General features: G+C 47.4%; 1 protein-coding gene across 1 annotated transcript in view; it reads right to left on the bottom strand.

Moving 5' to 3' along the window:
* Positions 1–21572, bottom strand: part of NXF1 (nuclear RNA export factor 1) — a 391991-nt gene that overhangs the window by 241477 nt on the left and 128942 nt on the right. The window contains exons 3-5 of the mRNA XM_085625971.1: positions 10900–11059; positions 10329–10412; positions 10135–10239 (exon numbers count right to left, since the gene is read on the bottom strand). Of these exons, the coding sequence (XP_085482097.1) occupies positions 10135–10239; positions 10329–10412; positions 10900–11059 (349 nt within the window). The remainder of the gene's footprint in view (positions 1–10134; positions 10240–10328; positions 10413–10899; positions 11060–21572) is intronic.

Here is a 21572-nt window from a genome sequence, read left to right as displayed (position 1 = left end):
AGGTGAGTAACTTTTATGTTATTTTTCTAACTCGGTGCTGGATTCCTAGATTCAGCACTGGGACAATTCCTGCAAACAGGTGAGTAAAAGCGTTTTGGTTATTTGTACGACTTTGAAAGAATAGCTTTAGATTTCTAAACTCCACACTTAGTCGTTTTTTGGAAGAAAAACAGTGCATTGAAATGAATAGGCTTTTTCAGTAAATTACAGGTAAGTTACTTTGTACGTTACTTTTCTTACTCAGTGCTAGATACCTGGATTCAGCACTGGTGCATTTCCTGCAAACAGGTAAGTAAATAGGTTTTGGTTATTCGCACAATTTTTAAAGGATATCTTTAGATTTCAAAACTCCACACTTAGAAAGTTTTTCAGGAAAAACAGTCAATGTTATCCTATGGAGGAAAAGTAGGTTATTGATTCAAAAGTAAGTTATCGTCTGTGGGAGTTAAGGTTTTGGGGTTAGACTCAGGGGTCCCCCAGGGTCAGTGATGCACTTTTGTTTCACACTCAGCAGCACTAGGGCAGCCGGGTGCAGAGTGTTGAGGCCCAATTGTGAGAAAGTGCCATCGCTGATGTACTTTCACTGAGGGTGCCCAGGGCTCCTGCCAATCAGGTACCCAGGGCCTGTGTTCCTTCCCTAAAACTGCATGAAGCCTAAACCCAATTGGCATCTCTGTCCACGTGTCAGCCCCTGGTAAATGGTACACTTGGTACCCAGGGCCTTGTGACCAGGGAAGGCCCCTAAGGGCTGCAGCACTTCTTGTGCCACCCTTAGAGGCCCTGTAGAGAGAGACACACACACACACACACACACACACACACAGAGACACACACACACAGAGACACACACACACAGAGACACACACACACACACACACACAACACACACAACACACACACAAAAGACCGAGAAGTTTAAGCCCGCACTAATGCCAGTGTGGGATTTAATGTACAAAGCACCACAGAGGACATCTTAGAGATGCCCCCTAAAACCTAACCTACAATCCACTTCTGGTCTGAGAGGCTGCCACACAGCAGACACTCTGCTGGACCCCCTGGGTGGAGAGCCCCTGCTCTCCTGGGCCTGCAACAATGCACATCCTGGGCTAGGTGCTAGGTCTCCTCCCTCAGGATGGGCAGGGGGAAGCTTCAAAAGGCATGCAGCCTTTGTGAGCTTCTCCAGGCCACTTGCTGTACTCAGCAACTGGCCCACACCGGTTCTGACCCCCACTCTGGCGGGATGACTGGCCGGAAACCCCCAAGTAAGGACAGGGGATGTGCCAACCTCTGCCAACCCCACCCCTCAGGTGGGGGAGGAGAGGTGAAGGACCTCTCTGGGCTCTCGCCATCTTGAAGATGGGAAGCCCTGCCCAATCAGGACTAGGCTACTGCCCCCCTCCCACAGTAGAGTGGCAGGATAGGGGGTGTACCCACACCAGGGCAGGGACCCATTGGTCCTTGCCCTTTACCTACCTGGAACGCCCCTAAATCTAGTATTTAGGGGGACCCTGAACCAACCTTCCGTAGATTCCAGAATCCGAAAAAGCAAAGAAGAGCAAGAAGAAAGAAGACCTGTCGTGCAGCTGCTAAGAAGAGGAAGACACCAACTGCTTTGGCCCCAGCCCTACCGACCTGTCGACCCTCGAACCTGCTCCTGCTAAGTCCCGGCGCCTCTTCTGGCCAGCAACCTCACAAACCCAGGAGGACCTGGCTACCTTGTGACTGAGCATCTGGGATCCCATGAGCAGTGGCTCTGCTCAAAGCAAAGTTTCAACCCCTGGCATCAGCCCGGAACCGCGAACCCTGCACACACTGCACCCCCCAAGCCTGGCCTGTGCCGGAGTGAACAAAGACCCCGAGGACCTCCCCCCGGCGACTGTGATCCCAAATCCAGCATCCAAGGACTCACCTCGACGCTCCTGGACGACACCTGCAGCCTCAGAACCAGGGACCCCCCCCCCAACCGCAATCAACAGAGGGTAACATTTCCAGACACCAAAAGGCACCCACCACTCCACCCGGCGCCCTGCGGCCCCCTGTGCCCGACTGTGGGGTACCTACCTATCCTCCAACTACCCAACTTAGCTCTCGAAGTAGTGGTGGCACCTGAAGAATCTTCGTCCCCGAGCTTGCAGCCTTTGTTCGTCCTGGAGATTTCCCATTGAAACCCATTGAGCGCCCAGAGGCTCAAAAGCACCTTGCACCCAGCCCTGGCAGTGCAACTTCTACTCCTACCTACTTCCCCATTTGCCCTGAGCTCAGCTCCCACAGCCGCGTGGCCTGCTGGTCAGCAGCCACCAACGAAGGCCCCCCTGCCTCCCATAGGATAACATTGGGCCTAACTCACACTCCACCCAGACACCTCAGTGTCGCTGAGGGTGCAACAACTGTACCAACCTGACCCTGGGAGACCCCAGAGTCTGTGCCCAGAACCTTAACTCTGCCAGTCGAGTACTTACTCAAAAGCCGATAACTCACTTTTCTTCCATAGGGTAAAATTGACTGGTTTCTCTTGAAATTTCTTTTAAGTGTGGAGTTTCTAAAACTTAAAATATTCACCTAAAATCAAGCGAGTAACGAAAACAAAAATACTCACCTGCTAATAGGAGAGATCCCAGTGCTGGATCTTGGTGCCCAGCAGTGACCCTGAAAAGTAATCACAACCATACTTACCATTAACCCAATTTTCTTCCATAGGAAATCATTGACTGTTTTTCTGTGAAATTTCTTCTAAGTCGATTTTTGCAAACTACAAATATTCGTTAAAAATTGTACCAACTGTGAAAACGTAATTACTTACCTGTTTTAGCTAGAGGTGACAGTACTGAGCCTAGGATCCCAGTGCTGGATTACAAAAGTAACGAGAACATACTATACCTGCAACTTGAATTTTCTCCCATAGGGAATCATTGACTTTTTTTCTATGAAATTTCTTCTGTCCACTTTTAAAATAGCAAAATATTGCTTAAACATCACAAAAGTAACTAAGTCGACTTTAGTCACTTGTTTCTAAGAACTGTTCCAGGACTGAATCTAGGATCCAGTCCTGGAGTTAGAAAAGTAATCCTGAAAGTAATTTATTGCAAATAACTTCAAACTTCCATTGAGCTCAATGTAATATTGTGTTTGAAATTGTGTTGCCTATTGCAACAACGTGTAACTATTATTTACCAAAGTCAACTGCTTATTGCACAAGTATTTAAACAAAGCATCTCATTCTGAGAAAGTATATTTTAATACCAATTGTTGGTTCTAAAATAAAACAACCGTTTTTTTTTTATATAACCCATTGGCCTAGAGTTCAGTTCTTGTGTGTGTGAGGCCATTTGCTGACTGAGTGTGTACAACAAATGCTTTACACTGTCCTCTGATACTGGCTTACTGCTCGACCAAGCTACCACTTTAGAGAGTAAGGTTATATCTAACTTTAACCTCTGCCAAACCTCTGGGGACTGTGGACTTTGTACACACTGTACCTATTTGGGAACAGTATATACAGAGCCACTTTCTCACAAGCTTGTAGTGTTTGAATTGTTTTTGTAACAGGATAGTGGCATATTTGTTTTGTGCATCCCCTTATTTGCCAATCGTCCAGGTAGGGGCATACGTAGATCTTTTCTCTTCTTAGGTATGCAGCCACTGCGGCCAAACACTTTGTGAACACCCGTGGAGGCGATTTAATTCCGAAAGGGAGTACCTTGAATTGGTAATGTGTTCCGTTGTGTAGGAATCTTGGGTACTTTGTGTTTTTTGTTCATTGGAATATGTAAATAGGCCTCCTTGAGGTTTATTGTTGCTAGAAAATCTCCTCAAAAGGGCTGCTTCTGTAGCTGCCAGCCCTGGTAACTGGATTGTTGATCCTTCCGTTGATTTGTATTTTGGCCCGGAGACGGTTGTGGCATCTGTTTGTTTTGGTCGAAGCTGCGTCTTCCCGTTAGAGAAACCTCCTTTTTTGAAAGATCCTCTTTGTTGCAGGGCCCTATTGCCCTTGCTGCTTCATTGTCCTTGTTAATCTGTTGAAGGGATTCATTCATTTATTTGCCAAACAGATCTTGTCCTTTAAGGGGCCTGTTGATAATTGATGTCTGAACTTCTTGTTTGAATCCAGAAATCCTGAGCCAGGCAGGTCTTCGGAGTGCGGTTCCCGTGCACATTTGCCTGCTTGTGGTATCTGCTGCATCTAGAGCAGATTTTAGGCAGGTATTAGCCACATTTTTTCCCTCTTGGCAACCGCTCATGCTCTTTTCTTGTCCTCTTCTGGAAGTTTGTTTATAAACTCCTCCATTTCATCCCACTGTTGGTGGCCATATCTGTTCAGCAGGGCATTTGAGTTGGCAATACGCCACTGCTTTGCTGCTTCTTTCTCCATCCTTTCGCTCATAAAGTCCATCCTTTTGCTCTCCTTTTCTGGTGGAGGCCCTGTGTTGGAGACTGCGTTGGCTCTCCTCCTGGCTGTTGTCATGATGATAGAATCTGGTGTAACATTTCCCTGTATATGTTTAGGGTCTTTTGAAGAAGATTTATATTTTTTCTCCACTCTAGGAGTTACCCCTCTGTTAGAAGCTTGCTCTTTGAAGGCTTTCTTTCCTTGGTCCGGAATACTTGGCAACATAGGTAGAGATTGTGTTTCCTTTGTTGCAGGTGCCAGGGTTTCCAGCAGGAAACATGTATTCCCCTTTTCTTCCTCAAGGTGCACCCCAAACTGGTTTGCAGCCCTTTTAACTATTTCATTGTAGGAAGCAATGTCATCTGGGGGAGATGCTTTCGAGGGATAGTTGCAGATATCCTCCTCTGGACACTCTGTCGAGATTGTTCTACTCGTCCTCAAAGTTTACTTAGTGTTCCTCCTCCTCCTCCCGTACGTTTACGTATTCCTTTGGATCTTCACCTCAAGGTTCCTGTGTTGGTGGGTAATGAAGGTTAGCATCTACCTCTTCTTCAGCGTCTTCAGCCTCTTCGGCGTCGACTGTTTCCGGTTCGACTTCTGGTGCTTTAAGGATTCGATACTCCATTAATGAATCGTCGAATTCCTTTTTCCTTTGTAAAAGCGCAGCCATTTCTTTGAGTCTTCTTTTCGACTTCGAGGGCCCTTTCGGCGTCGGATGCCGGGGTCTTCCTTTTATTTTCGGTGTCGTTAGTTTTAGGCGTCTATGCCTTTTTTGCGGGTTTGTTGTCTTCGACCCTTGGCTTTGGAGTCTTCAGCGATCTCCCCTCTTCGGCAACCCTTTAGTGGGTTTCTTTTGATCGAGGGTGCCCTTCGATCCCCTTTTTGTTCGGCGTCTGAGAAGCCTTGGCTGTTTTCGTTTCGTGGCCCTTTGGTTCCGACGGATCTTTAGGTCTTACCTTCTCCGTCTTCTTCAACTCCTTCGCCTTCTTTTCGGTGCGGCTTTTTTCGGCATCCTTCTCTAGAATTTCGACGTCCGATCCTTCATGTGTTGAATCTGCAGGAGCTGCATGCTCCTCTTCGTCGCTCGAGAACCCCATCTCCCTCATGGAAGGTTTCTTCGTAGGCTGCAACATCATGGTGTAGTGGGCTTGTCTCAGATTGCGGCGCGTCCTGAGAGTCTTCGGCAGGAACACTGCACAGGCCTCACAGTCTTCGTCCTGGTGGTCCTTGGGTAGGCAGAGGTTGCACACGGTGTGTGGATCACGATTTGCGTATTTGTGATAGAACTTTGGGCAGAATTTAAAAGGGGTCTTCTCCATGGCCCCTACCTCGCCATTTGTAGCCCAGAGTGGTCCTCTGGTGTTGAAAAAAAGGGCTACTCTCCTACTGTCTACGACTCTGCGTCGTTGATCGATCTCTACTCGTTGATCATTTCGATGACGATCTTCTTTTCTTGAAGTTTTTTCGGAAAAAAGCAAACTTTCTTTGGAGCTTCCAGTCTTGCTTCCAGACCCAACGGCGCCCCAAAAAAATCTGAATCTGGCCACCACGCGCGTCGACCTCCAGAATACCAGCTGATGTCACACAGGGGATGTACCTGGCACCAAATGGTGGTCGACAGCGACCAAAACAAGAAAGAAAAAAAACAAAGACCAGTCCGGACCCAACCACTAGATTGCAGAATGATGCACAGCATGTGAATGCAGAAAAGGATTCACGCTGCAAAACACTATTTTCCTCTATAGGATAACATTGACCGTTTTTCTTGGAAACGTTTTTAAGTGTGGAGTTTGAAAACCTAAAGAAATTCTTTAAAATTGCACTAACAAAAACGATTTTACTTACCTGTTTGCAGGAAATGTCCCAGAGTAGTATACAGGTATACTGCTCTGAATAAGAAAAGTAATCTCAAAAGTAACTTACCTGTAATTTTAATGAAAAGCCCATTCAAGTCTATGTACTGTATTTACAAAGTATTGCATCTCTCATACCATACATCAAGTCAAAACAAAGTGCTTATACTATTACCAATCCAAACTGTATTACAACTGTATATTTACTGCAAAGTACTTATCACTTACCTGTGCCAGGCTTGCTTGGTTCTAGAAAATAAAATAACTAAAAGAACATTTTTATACAAAAGCAATTGGTCTGAAGTTCAGTCTGAGTGTGTGAATTCATTTGCTGACTGAGTGTGTACAACAAATGCTTTAACACTGTCCTCTGATACTGCCTTACTGTTCGACCACACTACCACTAATAGAGAGTGAGGTGCTATCTAACTTTACCTCTGCCTCCCTTTGGGGTTCCACTGGACTCTGTGCACACTATACCTCACTTTGGTATAGTATATACAGAGCCAGCTTCCTACAACAATTCCTCTTTTTATGCAGAAGAAAGGGTCCGAAATAAGGGTTTCTGAGTGGGATTTGAGGAGTCTGTGTTCAAAGTTTTTAGATGTGTTCTTTGTTGGGAGGGTATATGATTTTATAGGCATTATAGTCTGAAGGCTCCAAATGATTAAGTATAACTCTTGATGATTTAGGATCCATGGCAGATGGCTGGAGGAAGGTGGAAATGTAAAGTGTCACTGCTAAGTTAATGAGTGAAATGTCCTCTGGATTCGCGGTCGCCTGCAAAATGGAGGCTTAAGTTAATACCTCACAGGGTTGCACTAAATTGGAGTCAGGCTGGTATGATGACCGACGACAGTTAAGACTGCTGAAAGGCACAAGGAGAGTGGGAGAGGAGCGACCCTTACAGGATCTATGATGACACGATGAAGGAGGCCCTGACTGTCAGAGGTGCCCAACTACACCCGACGTCGAACCTGGGAGTAGTAGAAAATGGAAATCAAATCCTGATACAGTTATAATAAGGCAAGACTGAGCTATGAACTTGTTTGAGATCCGTAGATACAGGATCAGCCCGAGTTAGACAGTTTTGACAACAGGAAAAAGACTACATACACTTCAGGACGCATTTATTTTCTTGGAACCCTCTCTATTGCCTGCTTGATTAGCAGTTTGTTGATTTCTTTTTTAGGTGCAGCTGTTCTTCCTTGCTGCAAGTTCTTGTATTCGGCCTGATGTGAGAGGCCCTTCTAATAGCTCTATGCAATGGAAGGCTTTATTATGCTTATCTTTCATTTGTTGTAGGAAATAGTCTTTCAATCCTGAAGGAATTCTCCCATTCTGCCTCCTCCTCATGCCGTGTGTAGCAGCATTATTTTTGTCAAGTCACTCATTTAATAGGGCCACCATTTATGGGGTGTTACTCTTCCTCTGGGTATCCATTGAAAGGGCAGCTGTGCTGTTGCTATGTATTGCCATTGTACTGGTGCACTTTGAGAGCTGGTTCGTGGTGGTATGGTCATATGTGCAGTAACTGGCTGTGATGCCCCTCTTTTCCGCATTCCTCTTCTAGGACCAAGTCCTCCTCTAAATGGATCCCAGGAATGCAGAGGGTCCATTGCATTTGCAGTTATCATTTTTTTCATTCTTTGCAGGGATTCATCCATTGCAGTTCCCAAAAGGCTTTAGCCAATGAAAGGCATATTGACCACTGTCTTCTGACGTGAACCCTGACACTCTCAGCCAGGTGTATCTCTTTAAGCTAGTTCCTGAGCAAAGCTCTCTAATTGCTATGTCCGTGGGACCCAATGTGGACTTCAGGCATGTACCTTTCCTCCTGAGTAACAGTCTGATCTTTTCTTGTACTGTCCGGGAGGTGCTGCATGAGATCCTCTATCTCCTCCCATTTTTGGTGGTTGTATCTATTAATCAGTGCATTTGATTTGCAATGTGGCACTCCGTGGCAGCCACCATCTCCATTTTCCTTCTTACCATTTTCATATTTCATTTTCATTGGTCCCTCTCCTTATCTAGAGGAGGGACCAATGATGTGGGTGTGTTAGATCTCTTCCAGGTAGTACCAACGATGGAGCCAGATGAGGGATTCTCCTTAATGGAAATTAGGTACTTAGAAGAGTGAATGTTTTTGGTCTACGCTTGGTGTCACTGCCTTAGCGGCTGCTGGATCTTTCAAAACTTAATGGCCCTGGTCTAGAATGCTGAGCATCATTGTAGAAACAAATTCTTGCTTTGTGAGGGTACAAGTGTCTTGAGTAGAAAGCATAACTACATGCTATTCCTCCAGGTGTACTTCATAGGTGTCAGCTGCTCTTTTGATTAGAGCGTTAGATTACATTGGTAGGTCATCAGGAAATGAGAGCCAAGAGATATGACTAGACCCTTTCCTCGGGGAAAAATGGGTGTCTAGATCCTGCAACAGCTCTTCTGTTTCAACCTAAAGATATGGACATGCTCCATACTGCTTCTCTTACTGCTCACTTTATAGTCAAAGACAACCACCTATTCTTCCTTTTGGGGCTCTGGTGTCAAATTTGGGTGTGGGGGGGAAGGGAGAAATCAGCTCGGTGTGTTCCTCTTCTTGAGGAACATCCCCTGCTCCAGAGTATTCTTAGGAATATGGTATTCCTGCAAGGAATCAAATTCATTTCTTCCTCTGTATTATAGACTTAATTTTAGCCTCAAGTCAGCGTTTTTTCCCCTTTTTTTTCCAAAAGATTTTTGCTTGGGATTGACACCATTTTCAACTTCAAGCCCTTCTCTCATCAGCCCCTGTTCCCCCACCAGTCTCTATCTTCTTTCGAAGTGGAGGCTAGATCCAAAGATTTACTGCCAAAAGTCTCTTTTGACTTTGACCCGTAGGGTTCCTTATGTTAGTGCACCTCCCCCATCCCCACACCCTAGCTTTTGGCTTTGGTGCCATGGGACTCTTCCAGGACCTAGAGTACTAAGGTTTTGACTCGACCTTATTGCAACCCCTGAAGTATTAACTGGTGTTTTCATGGCTCGCTGTCTTTCGATGTCTTTTTCAAAGTCTTTTCCAGTTTGACCTCTATATTCAACTGAAATTAGGCATATGTGTCACAGCCCCCCATGCAGTGGTCCTACGGTAGCCAAAAATGCACACCTCTTGGCTATCTTTGTATGCTAACTTATGGTGGCACTTTGGGCAAAAATCGGAAAGGAGCATATGCCATACCCTTCTCTCATGCTCGTACTCACAGGTTTGCCTTCTCATGGGAAACACCTCTAAAACTCAGTATTCTGCGCTCTTAAATTTTTTTTGCTGGGCATCAGCAATACTCTAGTTTTCCTCACATCTTCCATGTTTTTCCTCTTTCTTTCATTAAAACCTTTGAGTTCTTTAGTGACAGAGGAAAAAAATTATTGTAATATGGCAGTCACACACAGGAACTTCCGGACGTACATCTAATGTCACTGGAGGATGGACATGGCACCAGATAGTGGTCAGTAACAGCCAAGTGCACACAAAAAAAAAAGACACAAAGTATTCCAGATGTAATCACTAGATTGCAGAATAAAGTACAGCATAATAATCCAGAAAATATTCACACTGCGAAACCAGATATACTGAAAGCAGCTTGCCAAGCATCCCTAAACCAAAGGACTGTGATAGATGTAATAATCATGTAAAGCAATGGCTACTTTTTAACAGGACGCTCCAACAGGGATCCCATCATACTTTAGCCTTCTTTTTAAAAACATTTTTCACAAGCACATAAAAACACCAAAACAAATTAAGCAACTCCAGTTAGTTCAGCCGATTTGGAGTTCCCTTCAGGGGTGTGAGGGAAACCGTATTTGAGAAACAGTTCTTGTCAGGAAAAAGCAACAGTTGTGTGGGTTTTATCATACCTTGTTGCCATCCGGGTCTCTAATCCTCCCGGTAACCTGTTTTAGAGCACTTGCCACCTGTTCCCCCTCCACAAAGAACACTGCTCGCATACGGCTGTGATGAAACTAAAGTGAAAGAAAGAAGGTGAGCGAACTGCCCTACTGATAGTGGTCTTGTGCCTATTGTGAGAGCTGTAGATTGCAGGGCACCTTACCTCTATAGGGATAAACGGAACACCGCAAGCACTCTGAATAGAAGACAGGATCCAATTCTTATCAAACTTCTTGCCCTGGAGAATCTAGAGTCAAAGGAGAAGACCGGTGAAAGCGGCTAAAGGTTTACAGATGTGAAAACCACAGTCATTACATGTTCATCTTTCACACTACCAAACCTTAAGCATATGTCCTTCTCAGGAACTATGTACAAGACAATGCGTTTCCCCGATTACCTCTACCAACCCCCCCCCCCCCCCCCCACCCAAGCATAGCATCTCATAAAAGCTAGCTTCCTTTGCTCCAAGTACAAAAACAGCCTCTTGACTCCTTACCATAAACCCTTGCATTCACTCTCAGGTTTGTATTACTCTACACCCACACACGCAGCAGAGATCCCTAATCAACAGGTATAATATAAACTAGCCCAGTTCAAAAGTTTTCTACTGTCCTCTTGCAGTTGGAACCACCAGCAGACTACAATCTATCAATGGGTCATTTGTTTCTCCCAACGTACTCAATTTGCCCACTCTCCAGCATCAGAAGCTCATGGCTACTGGCTCCAAACCTTACCGTGACCCTGGACCAAGGGTTTCGGACACTTCTGTTGCCTTCTCCTAGGTCACAGGGAGGAGTGACTCGTCTCACTGTGATGTGGATATTAGATGGACCACCTTGGTCATGAGCAGAAAAGTTGTCACCATGTCTGTGTGGTCTCTGCCCATAGGGGTTGCTGTGTAAAAGAGGAATTCTAAATTATTTCTGAACTGAGGTCAGTAGATCAAGGACTACCCTGCTTTTCATCAATCAGTCCCTGAAATCAGGGGGCAAAGCACTGTTAGTTAATAAAGAAAAAGCAACTTACCTGTAACTGTACCTGTGGTTTTCCAGTGTTGCTCGATTCATCCAGGTCTTCGAGCTAGGAGTCCCATGGCATAAAATGTTAAGTATAGGCAGAAAAATGTTCTATCAATATAAAATGTTATACACCTTTAAATGTTTTATGTATGAAGTGCTCTTTCCACTGCATTGGTTGGGTTCTCAAAATAAGTTTAAGATTATTGGTGTAAGACGCAGGCTCTTTATGTGGTATATCAGAAATCCGATAGAGTCCAGGGGTTCCCTTCTGAGTGGACAGGGCTTGCTATGGCAATCCCAAAATGCTCTGTTAAGGGGTAGTGTGATCGAGCAGCCTTAGCGATAACACACAGGAGCGCAAGACATCAGCAAATACACACAATGACCAATAAATGACACGACAAGATGGAGAGCGGAACCAATTTAGAAAAATGAAAAAAAAATACCTTTACATACACTTGGGCATCAGAGAAAAATTGTTCAAGTTAGTGTGTTTTTAAATATAAATTCCTTTGAGTTCAAAAAGCAGACACACTGCAATTTTTGAGTTCTGCAATGTTATCCTATGGAAGGAAGAACATGTTCTGCAAACAGAATCCAATGCTCACAGATGGTAGTGCACAGCAAAATTTGAGTCTATTCATATACAAGTCCAATTCCAAAATATATGTAATCTAGAAAGTCTTTATTTTTCATTGATGATAGCAAAAGACAGCCAACGCGTTTCGTTCACTACACGTCAACTTCACCAGGGTAAATAAAAATGTGCATCAATCAAATATGGCATTCAGTTTCTAATTTTCACCCGTTGCGAACCCAGTGACTATTACATCAGATCCTCATATCTCCCGCTGATATGAATAATTCAGCCAGGGTACGCTATTATGCATTCATTGTTGACTCCTTAAGAAGAGTCCCTAAACTGCTCAGCTCCCATGCCACTCAGCCGCACGTCCTGCTAGTAGGGTTTGCCATAATCAATGGAAAATAAAGATGTTCTGGATTACATACATGTTGGAATGTGACTTTTATATGAAAGAACTTTAACTTTGCTGTATACTACCTACCATCTGTGTGTTTTGGAATCTGTTTGACCCTCTGGCTTCATCGACAGGTGCTTTGGTTTAGTGCATGCAGTAAAATAACTTCATTTGACAGATTGGGACAAGGGGGAGGTACAGTATCCTGGGTGGCTCACTGCTCTTTAGCGTGTGTGACAAGTTCTGCAAACAAATACAGTGACTTACAAGACCAATCTCCAGGAGTTAAGGGGAGTAGTCGGCAAGGTCCACGGCAGCACCAGCAGTATACCACCAGCAGCATGAGGGCGGCCGGTGCAGGGTACAAAACAGCGTCAGAAGCCAAATGGGTGTCTATGGAGATCAGTCACAGCAAAAAGAGGCTGTAGGCTCGATCTGGAAGGCCAGTTAGGTTGAAACATGGGGGCTCAAGTACTGTGATGCTCGGAAACGTCGGGACACCTGTGAGCCTCTTCTCCAGGGTCTGGGGGCGTCAGATGCAGAGGTGACTTTGGGCATAAGGTTTTCTTACTGGGAACAGTCGTGGTCAAGAGGGCCTGCAGACGACGTTGGGGAGTCCACGAGGGGTGAAACCGCGATTGACTCTAGCTCTGGAAGGCTGGGGGACCTTGTTGACATGATTGGCCCACTTTAACTCGGGCTGGGGGTGACTGGTGCAGAGGTGGCTTCAGGTGTCAGGTTTTGGCAGTTCCGGGAGCCTCAGAGTCTTTGCATCAGAGTTTCTGCAGGATGCAGGGGTACAGGTCCGCTGTTCACTGGAGGTCTTGGGTCTTTATCGAAGGAAGGCAGTCCTTCCAAGATTCTGCAGTCAGCAGGTGCAGGACAGGTTAAATTTGATGCAGTTTTCGATGAGGGATGCAGATAGGCCGGCAGGGTTGGTACTAGGTCAGTTGCTTTTTCTCACTTCTCTGCTTCGGTGTCCTCTCTCTTCTTAGGTCGTCAGGATCTGTTTTTTGGGTACCGGGAATTCCAACAAATACGGACTTGAGGGGTGTTAGGGTAGTAGCCAATGGGCTACTGACCTTTAGGGTCACTACGCCCCCTATATGACCACGTCCTATGGGGAATGGGCATAACGGTCCTAGAATTCCCAAATATGTCATCAGAAAGATGGCTCTCTCTAAAACAATCGTGTCCACCTTAGTGTAGTCGACCTTCTGGGTGGTACTAGCCTGGAGATGGCATGCCTACAGGACTAGTTAATTTTCCCACCTGTCCAGGTGCCAAGGGGGTCCTGGATATTGGGGGGGGGGGGGGGGGGGCGGGGGGCTTTCCCTCTTGTGAGGGGAGCCAGACTCATTCCAAAGGTGGTAGCTCTTTGAAGCTTGCCAGCCTTTTTGTGGGGGTGGGGAGTGGCTAATCAGCAGGCCATCCTGTGGGAGGTGATGTTACACCTTCTTCCCGGACGAGCTTTTGTTCTTGGCCTTCGGAGAGCAGAGGCTCTCACCCTAGGCGGTCAGACCACCGTCTTGGTTGTCAGTCAGGCAGAAACCACTCAGGGAGAACACCACAGGTTGGTAGGTTTTCAGGGGGCACCTTAAGGGTGCCCGCTGGGTGCAGGTATTGGTAAATTGATCACTGGAATTAGTGAAGGTTTATCAATATGAGATGTTTGATACCAAACTTGCCTATTTTCAGAGAAGCCATCATGTAGCCGGGGAATTCGTTTTTTACCAGTGTCCAGCACACGTTTTAAAATAGCTTCCCTGCCCACTTGTGCTGGCAGTAACAGGACTGAGCAGCACAGGGAAATATCTGCTCATTCAGGTGTGCCCTCACATGTACTATTCAGCAGCCTGCCGTATGACTGTCAGGCCTGCTGTAGGGGTGACTTACAAATATCACATGCAGTGTTAGAGGACATGGCACACACGGATGCAAAAAAAGTGTTTTCACTTTTGTTGGCACCAAGAGACCCAGCCTGCAATGGCAGCCATACATGTGCTTGGTGAGGGGTCCCTTAGGGTGGCACAATGTGATTCTGCCCTTAGGGACATTTTTCAGTACCTCAGGCCCTAGGTACCCTTTACTAGGGACTAACAGAGAGGGCTAAAGGTTTTGCTAATTGGGGGAACACTTGTACAGTTTTGGGAAAGAGCTCTGGCACTGGGGACCTGGTTGGCAGGAACCCAGTGCACTCAAAATCACATCAGTTACCAGGCAAGAAGTGGGGGTAACTAAAAAAAAAAGAAAGAAAAAAAAAAAGGGTACTTTCGTACAATCAGTTCGTTTAAATGTAAATTAGTGGGCATCCTAGGTATAAAACAAGGATTTGTTCTTGGAATTATATGATCATCTTTAATCTGGAAAAAAGGCTCTTTGATTGTAAAGGTATTGATTTTGCGAACCCTTCTGGCAGAAGTAAGCACTGATAGAGCTTAATAAAACCTTACAAGGGGTGTGTGGCCTGGCAAGATGGCGGAGTAGTTTTACAGCGGTGATGCCGGGGTGGCCAAAGTGAAGCAGGCCATTTTCTCAGTGGATATCCGAGAGGTCTGTGGTCTGGTCTGAAGAACAACAATTGCAGCTGTGGTGAGCGGTGGCGCAGCTCGGGGCCTGGCCGAGTCCTCCACCCGAGAGGTATTCTGTGGAAGGCGGGAGATGAACAGACTCCCACCCCCACCCCAAACTGTACAGCGGGTCGGAGACGTGAGGGCCTGCCCGCAGCAACAAAGGAGTGCTCCTTTGTACGCAACAGAAAGACCTTGGCTGCCAGTGACGATTCTGGGTCTTGAAGGCCTCGCTGTGCAGAGACCGGGCCAAACTGTGCAGTGCTGGAGCCCACTAGACGCTGATCTGGCAGTCGAAGTGAGGGCCTGAGTGGATCCTGCGGGAGAGGGCTCTCTGACTACTGGGTCCTGATGGCAAGACGTTGGGTCGCAGGGACCATTCGCCGCCGGCCTACCTGAGGTGAGGAGACTGCTGCAAGTGGCGGGAGACGGCAGATAGGAATGGGCACCCGCCACTCAACCTGTGCCACTATTAGTGCAAAGATTCTGGAACCTAGCAGTGGAGACCCCTATGGGAGCTGGGGAGGAGACTGGGACAGGTGGTAATTCTGAGTGAAGAGGTCTCCAGCTTTGGGCTTCTAGAGTGGACCAGTACAGCGATGCCAGTAAAGAAGAGCTACTGCTTCACCACAGGGGGGGTTCTTTTGCAAGAGGCAAGCCTGTGTTTGGAACATCAAATAGAGACACCTGTCACTACACCATTCTGTGACACATGGATGGTTGTTTCTTTCGAGCATCCTGAGCTGTGGTCCGAGCCCGGCACCCTGTGAGACAGACGTTGTGGCCGGGAGGTGTGCGCAGAGTGCGGGGCTGCTGTGAAGATCATCTGCCTACACCAACAGTGGCGGAGCCTAGTGAGACATTGTGGAGGTGATGAGCGGGACACGACGCCTGCCGCCATCCCTAATCTGGTTGCTCCTGGTGCGCAGTAATTACTGATATACAGAACTGATGATGGTAAAAGAGAAAGGAAATCGTGTGGCCCAGACTAACAAAATTCTTAATTATGCACTATTGTTCCCCTTAGAGGTCGGAGACCCAGGTGGGGACCCCAGATGGTGGTGAAGACATAATACCGAAGACTGCGGAGGTGGCCCCCTCCCTCCCAGACTTGCTAGCTGCGATACAAAACTCACGGGGCGAAATGGTCAATAAGATTGACTGTCGCAATAAAAGTTACCCTTCTCTGAGGCAAGCTACGCAAGGTGTCAGCCTGTGTGACCATTACAGAGCCAAATGTGGGCACCCTACAGGAAGAGGTGCAAACAGTTTGTGGGAATGTTAATCGCCGTCAGAAACAAGCGGGTCACCTAGATGGCTACATGGAGGACTACGTGTGGAGGTCCCGCAGGAATAATGTGCTCTTTGTGGGATTCCCGAAGGCAGAGGAGCACTCTGTAGAAGTCTTCTTGGAAGATTGAATCACCAGCACTCTAGCGCCCAAACGCCCCTCTAAATTCTTTACTATCGAGAGAGTGCACAAGGACCTTGTGCACCTACCCAGACCTGGCACACAACCTTGCTCAATCATAGCACGGATGTTCAACAACCAGGATAGAGATGCAATCGTTCATGCCACTCGAACAAGGGGGCTTTGTTGCTTGAGAGACATCCTAATCCACCGATCTAGACTACACCCCAAAGTTGCAGAATCAAAGGAAAACTTTCATGTCAGTGAAATAGTGCCTAAGGGACCGCAATTCAAAATATAGCCTCCTCTTCCTGACCAACCTACTGGTTGAGCATCAAGGGAAAGCATGGTTCTTTTCGGCTGAAGAGGCCAGGGACTGGTTAGACTCCGGGAGAAACATTTGTCATCAGCTGGTATCCCAGACTGGGTCCACTCAGCAATCAGCATTGGATTGCACTGGACATGACCAAAGATAATAGAGCCGGTGGAAGACGCGCGAGACTAATGAGGGTTCACAGAGCAACTGGGCTTGTTCGGATGGTACCTTGCAGGCCACTGATGTGGCACAGATGCCGTCTCCCAGGAACTGCTGGTTGACCAAGACCAACATGAGAATGTGTCATCCTGAGACTGTTCTACGAACTTTGTAGCGACTGGGCCTGCTCCACCGGACCCAGACCTGGGGGGCAATGGAGGGGGTGGCTGCAGACTCTACGATGGCTTGAGGGCAGGGAATGAAAACCTGTATGCATGACATATTATAGGCTTGAATTTCCTGGTTGTGAGTTTGACAAAATGCTGTTGTGTATGTTGGTATGGGAGAGGAAATAAGGGGGAAGGGGTATTTTGTCAACCCCACCACCCACAGATGTGTGATGAGTGTTGGCGGTAGGGTTCTACCCCTACAGGTGGATAGCAGAGAGGATGGAGCTGGAGTACGCTAGCCTTGCGCCCTTCCCTGCCATCTAACCTCTTGTAAAGCACAAGTTTGCAAAGTGTGGGGGGGGGGGTTGTTTTAGTGTTTCTGATTACTTCTCGGTTTTCTTACCAATACTGAGGTATGGGGCAGTTTTTGCAGACTCCCAACTTGTCTGAGTACGGACGGGGTGGTGGTACTGCCGATGGGGAGGGGGGAGTTGAGGGTTGGATATACTTTAAACGTTGTGGTTTTGATTGGGATGTTAGTCCTGCGTTTGTGTCGAATGGCCATGCCTGGAGCATTGTCTGTGTGAGCAAGGAAAGGCGCGTGGATGCTGTGTGAAGAATGGCAACCTCCGTGAACAAATTAATCTCTTGGAATGTCCGTGGCAAAGCATCCTTTGAGAAGAACAAGTTACTTACCTTTGGTAATGCTTTTTCTGGTGGATACAGTTATCTGCCGGTGGTATTCCTCACTTTGTGAATATCCCCTGCGCCAGCATTCCACAGAATTTTTTCCCCAGCTCTCCACGCCGTCGTGGACGTCATAATTCCACGGCTCCGCTCGCGACTCCGTATGACATCACCGGAGCCATAAGAGAGCCACGTCGGCATGATGACTTCAGTTCCATCCACTTTTTCCGTGCCTCCGAGGCGACAGGTGGACCGACAACAGATTCAAAGTATGCACAGTACACAACATTCGAACAAATATACACAGTACATAATCAAAAGGAAAGCTAAAGAACATAGGCATTTCCTATAAATGTACCAGATAGAAAGAAAATACAATGTAAAACAATGTCAAATAAGACATGCTTTAAGGTATACAAAGGTGGACAACGGGGAGGCGGGTGGGTCAGTGAGGAATCCACAGGCAGATACTGTATCCACCAGAAAAAGCGTTACCGAAGGCAAGTAACTTGTTCTTCTGATGGATACATCTGCCAGTGAATTCCTCACCTTGTGAATAGATTCCCACAGCAGTCCCACTCCTGGAGGAGGGTGTCCACCTTCCTATACCAAAAACTCCTGCAAAACAGAGCGCGCAAAATGGCCCTCCCTCCTCATCTCAGAGTCTAAGCAATAATGCTTTGCAAAAGTACGGAGGGAGGCCCAAGTCGCGGCCTTACAAATGTCTGCAACCGGAACACCCCTGGCCAAAACAGAGGTGGAAGACTTCGCTCTGGTTGAATGAGCCCTAAAACCCTCAGGAGGAACACTACCAGCAAGGGCATAGCAGATTTTGACGGTTAGGATAATCCACCTGGACAGAGTGCGCTTGTGCACAGCTTTGCCTTTTGAGTGTCCAATATAGCCCACGAAGAGCTGATCTTCCAAACGAAAATCCTCTATTCTGTCCAAATAAAAGCTCACTGCTCTTTTAGGATCCAAGCGGTGAAGTCTCTCCTCCTCCTTGGAAGGGTGAGGGGGAGGATAAAACACAGGGAGAGTAATGGACTGCCCCAGATGAAAAGGAGTAACTACCTTAGGAAGGAAGGCAGCCCTGGTCCTGAGAACCATCCTTTCAGCATGTAAGGATAAAAACGGGGGTTTTGAACTAAGCTTGAAGCTCACTCACCCTCCTTGCCGAGGTTTTGGCTACAAGAAAGACCGTTTTAAAGGACAACAGCCTCAAAGGACAGCTATGAAGGGGCTCAAAAGGGGACCCCCATCAAAAAAGTTAAAACAAGTGTAATGCCACTGTGCCATTACAAAGGGAGTAGGTGGAAACCTGTTAGTAAGACCTTTGATAAATCTTAATACAATAGGAGATTTAAATAAAGACGGCTAATCAGGAAGACACAGAAAAGCCAATACGGCTGATAAATAGCCCTTAAACGTGGCCACAGCACAACCCTGCTGAGCCAAGGAAAGAGCAAACTGAAGCAAATATGACAAGTGGGCCTTTAAAGGGTCAATGGATCCCTCGCCACACCATTTTACAAACTTAGACCATCTATAGGAATAAAGCGACTTAGCGGAGAGTCGCCTGGATGATAATATAACATCCACTACATCCGGCGGCAGAGAGAAGGAACTCCGGTTGCCCCGTTCAATCTCCAGGCATGAAGGTGCAGGCTCTGGAGGTGGGGGTGTAGAACCCGCCCCTCTGACTGCGAGAGGAGCGGAGGGTGCGACGAAAGGTGAAGTAGATCTGTGAACCACACCCTTCTTGGCCAAACCGGGGCGATCAATATAACTTAGGCCCGGTCTTGGCGAATCTTCCTCAGGACCCGAGGAATCAAGGGTATGAGAGGAAACACAAGAGTTGTGAGCTCCAACTCAACTGAAACGTGTCCCTCAACGCCCCCTGCATCGGAAACTGGAGACTGCAGAATGACGGGCAATGCGCGTTCCCTTGAGTGGCAAACAGGTCCACCCGAGGTGTCCCCCACGTCCGGAAGGTGTGCTGAACTACCTCTGGATGAAGCCTCCACTCGTGGTCGGCGGAAAACTGTCGACTGAGACTGTCCGCACGCACGTTCAGCACCCCGGCCAGATTCACCATCAAGCAAATCCGATGGTCCTGAGCCCAGGACCAGAGTCGCAAAGCCTCTTTGCAGAGACGGTACGACCCTACTCCTCCCTGCTTGTTGACATACCACATCGCGGTAGTGTTGTCCGTCAGGACTTAAACCGACTGACCGCGAAGGAAAGGGAGTAAGGCCTAGAGTGCCAAACTAATCGCCCGCAATTCAAGACGATTGATATGAGAATCTTTCTTCTGGAGACCTAAGACCCTTGATCTCCAGATCCCCCAGATGAGCACCCCACCCCAGGGTGGAAGCGTCCGTTATCACTGTGGCCACCGTAGGAGGAAGATTAAAGGGCTTTCCTTGAGACAGATTGCCCTCCACGCTCCACCAAGACAGATCCGCTGCAGCTTCCCTGGAGATCCTGACTGACTCCCTGAGATCTCCGTTGTGCTGATACCACTGCCTGCAGAGACACCAGTGGAGCGCCCTCATGTGCCAGCGTGCATGGTTGACCAACAGAACGCAGGAGGCCAACAGACCGAGCAGGCGAAGGACCTTCAGAACTGGAACAATCGCTGAATTGTGGAATAAAGGTATCATCTCCTAAATGTTGAGAATTCTTTATGGAGGAGGAAATGCTCGACACACAGTAGTGTCCAGTACTGCCCCTATGAACAGGTAGCGCTGAGAGGGCACCAGGTGAGATTTGGGCATGTTGATTGAAAAACCCAAGTTGAATAACAGATTAGATGTTACCTGCAGATGATGATGCACCATCTCTGGCAACTCTGCTTTCAGTAGCAAGTCGTCCAGGTAGGGGTAAACCGGAATCCCCGACCTCCTGAGATGGGCAGCCACCACCGCCATCACCTTGGTGAAGACTCGAGGTGCAGTAGTAAGACCAAACAGAAGAACAGCAAACTGGTAGTGTTGCGGCCCAACCGTAAAACGGAGATACTTCCTGTGCGACTTCAGGATTAGGATGTGGAAATACGCATCCTGCAAGTCGATCGACCCCATCCAGTCTTCTTGCTGCAACGCCTGAACATGCGCAAGGGTCAGCATCTTGAATTTCTCCCGTTTCAGGTAAAAGTTCTAGATTCTGAGGTCCAGGATAGGACGCAATCTGCCATCCTTTTTGGAAATCAGGAAATACCGGGAGTAGCATCCCTGACCCCTCTCCTGCTCCGGAAACACCTCTATCGCACCTTTTTGTAGCAATGCAAGAACCTCCTTCTGCAGAAGAAGCAGATGGTCCTCTGATCAAAAACCTTGGCAAGGAGGGTAAGGGGGAGGAAATTCCCAAAAGGGAAGGGCGTACCCATTATCCACAAGGTTTAAAACCCAAAGGTCCATCGTGACCGATTTCCAACCTCGCGGAAAGTGGGACACCTGACCCCCAACAGGCTTCACATGATCCAGAATGGAGGATCTAGGGCTGCTTCCCTGTAGCATCATTGGGAGTAGAGGAGGCTGAGGAGGAGGAGGGATTGCGGCCAGAACCACGCCGACCCCTTTGTCTTCCTCTATAGGATCTGTAGAAAGGGTTTTGTTGCTGCTGCTGCTGAGGTTGACGGAAGGAACAAAAGGATGACCTTCCAAATCCCCTATACTTTCTGAAGCCAAACCCTTTTGACTGCGTTTGCAAACCTAAAGACTTCGCAGTAGCTCTGCTATCTTTGAATCTTTGCAGGGCGGAATCCGCTCTCTCTCCAAAAAGCTTTTCCCCATCAAAGGGTAAGTCGACCAGAGTAGCCTGAACACCTGTAGAAAAACCGGAAGAGCGGAGCCAAGCCTGCTTTCTAGTGGCTATAGAAGATCCCATAATTCTGGCTACAGAATCAGCCGTATCTAGGCCCGACTGAATAACTTTCCTAGTTGCAGCTTTAGTGTCTGAAACAACCTCCATAAAAGAACCCTTCTCCTCATCAGGCAATTTGGGAGCTAACTGCTTCACAGAGTCCATCAAAGCATGAACGTAGCGGCCCAACAAGCAAGTGGCATTTGTTGACTTAAGCGCCATACTAGC

This window comes from Triturus cristatus, chromosome 9, assembly GCF_964204655.1.
Source record: "Triturus cristatus chromosome 9, aTriCri1.1, whole genome shotgun sequence".
In the NCBI taxonomy this organism is placed as follows: Eukaryota; Metazoa; Chordata; class Amphibia; order Caudata; family Salamandridae; genus Triturus; species Triturus cristatus.
This window is presented reverse-complemented; position numbering and strand designations above follow the sequence as displayed.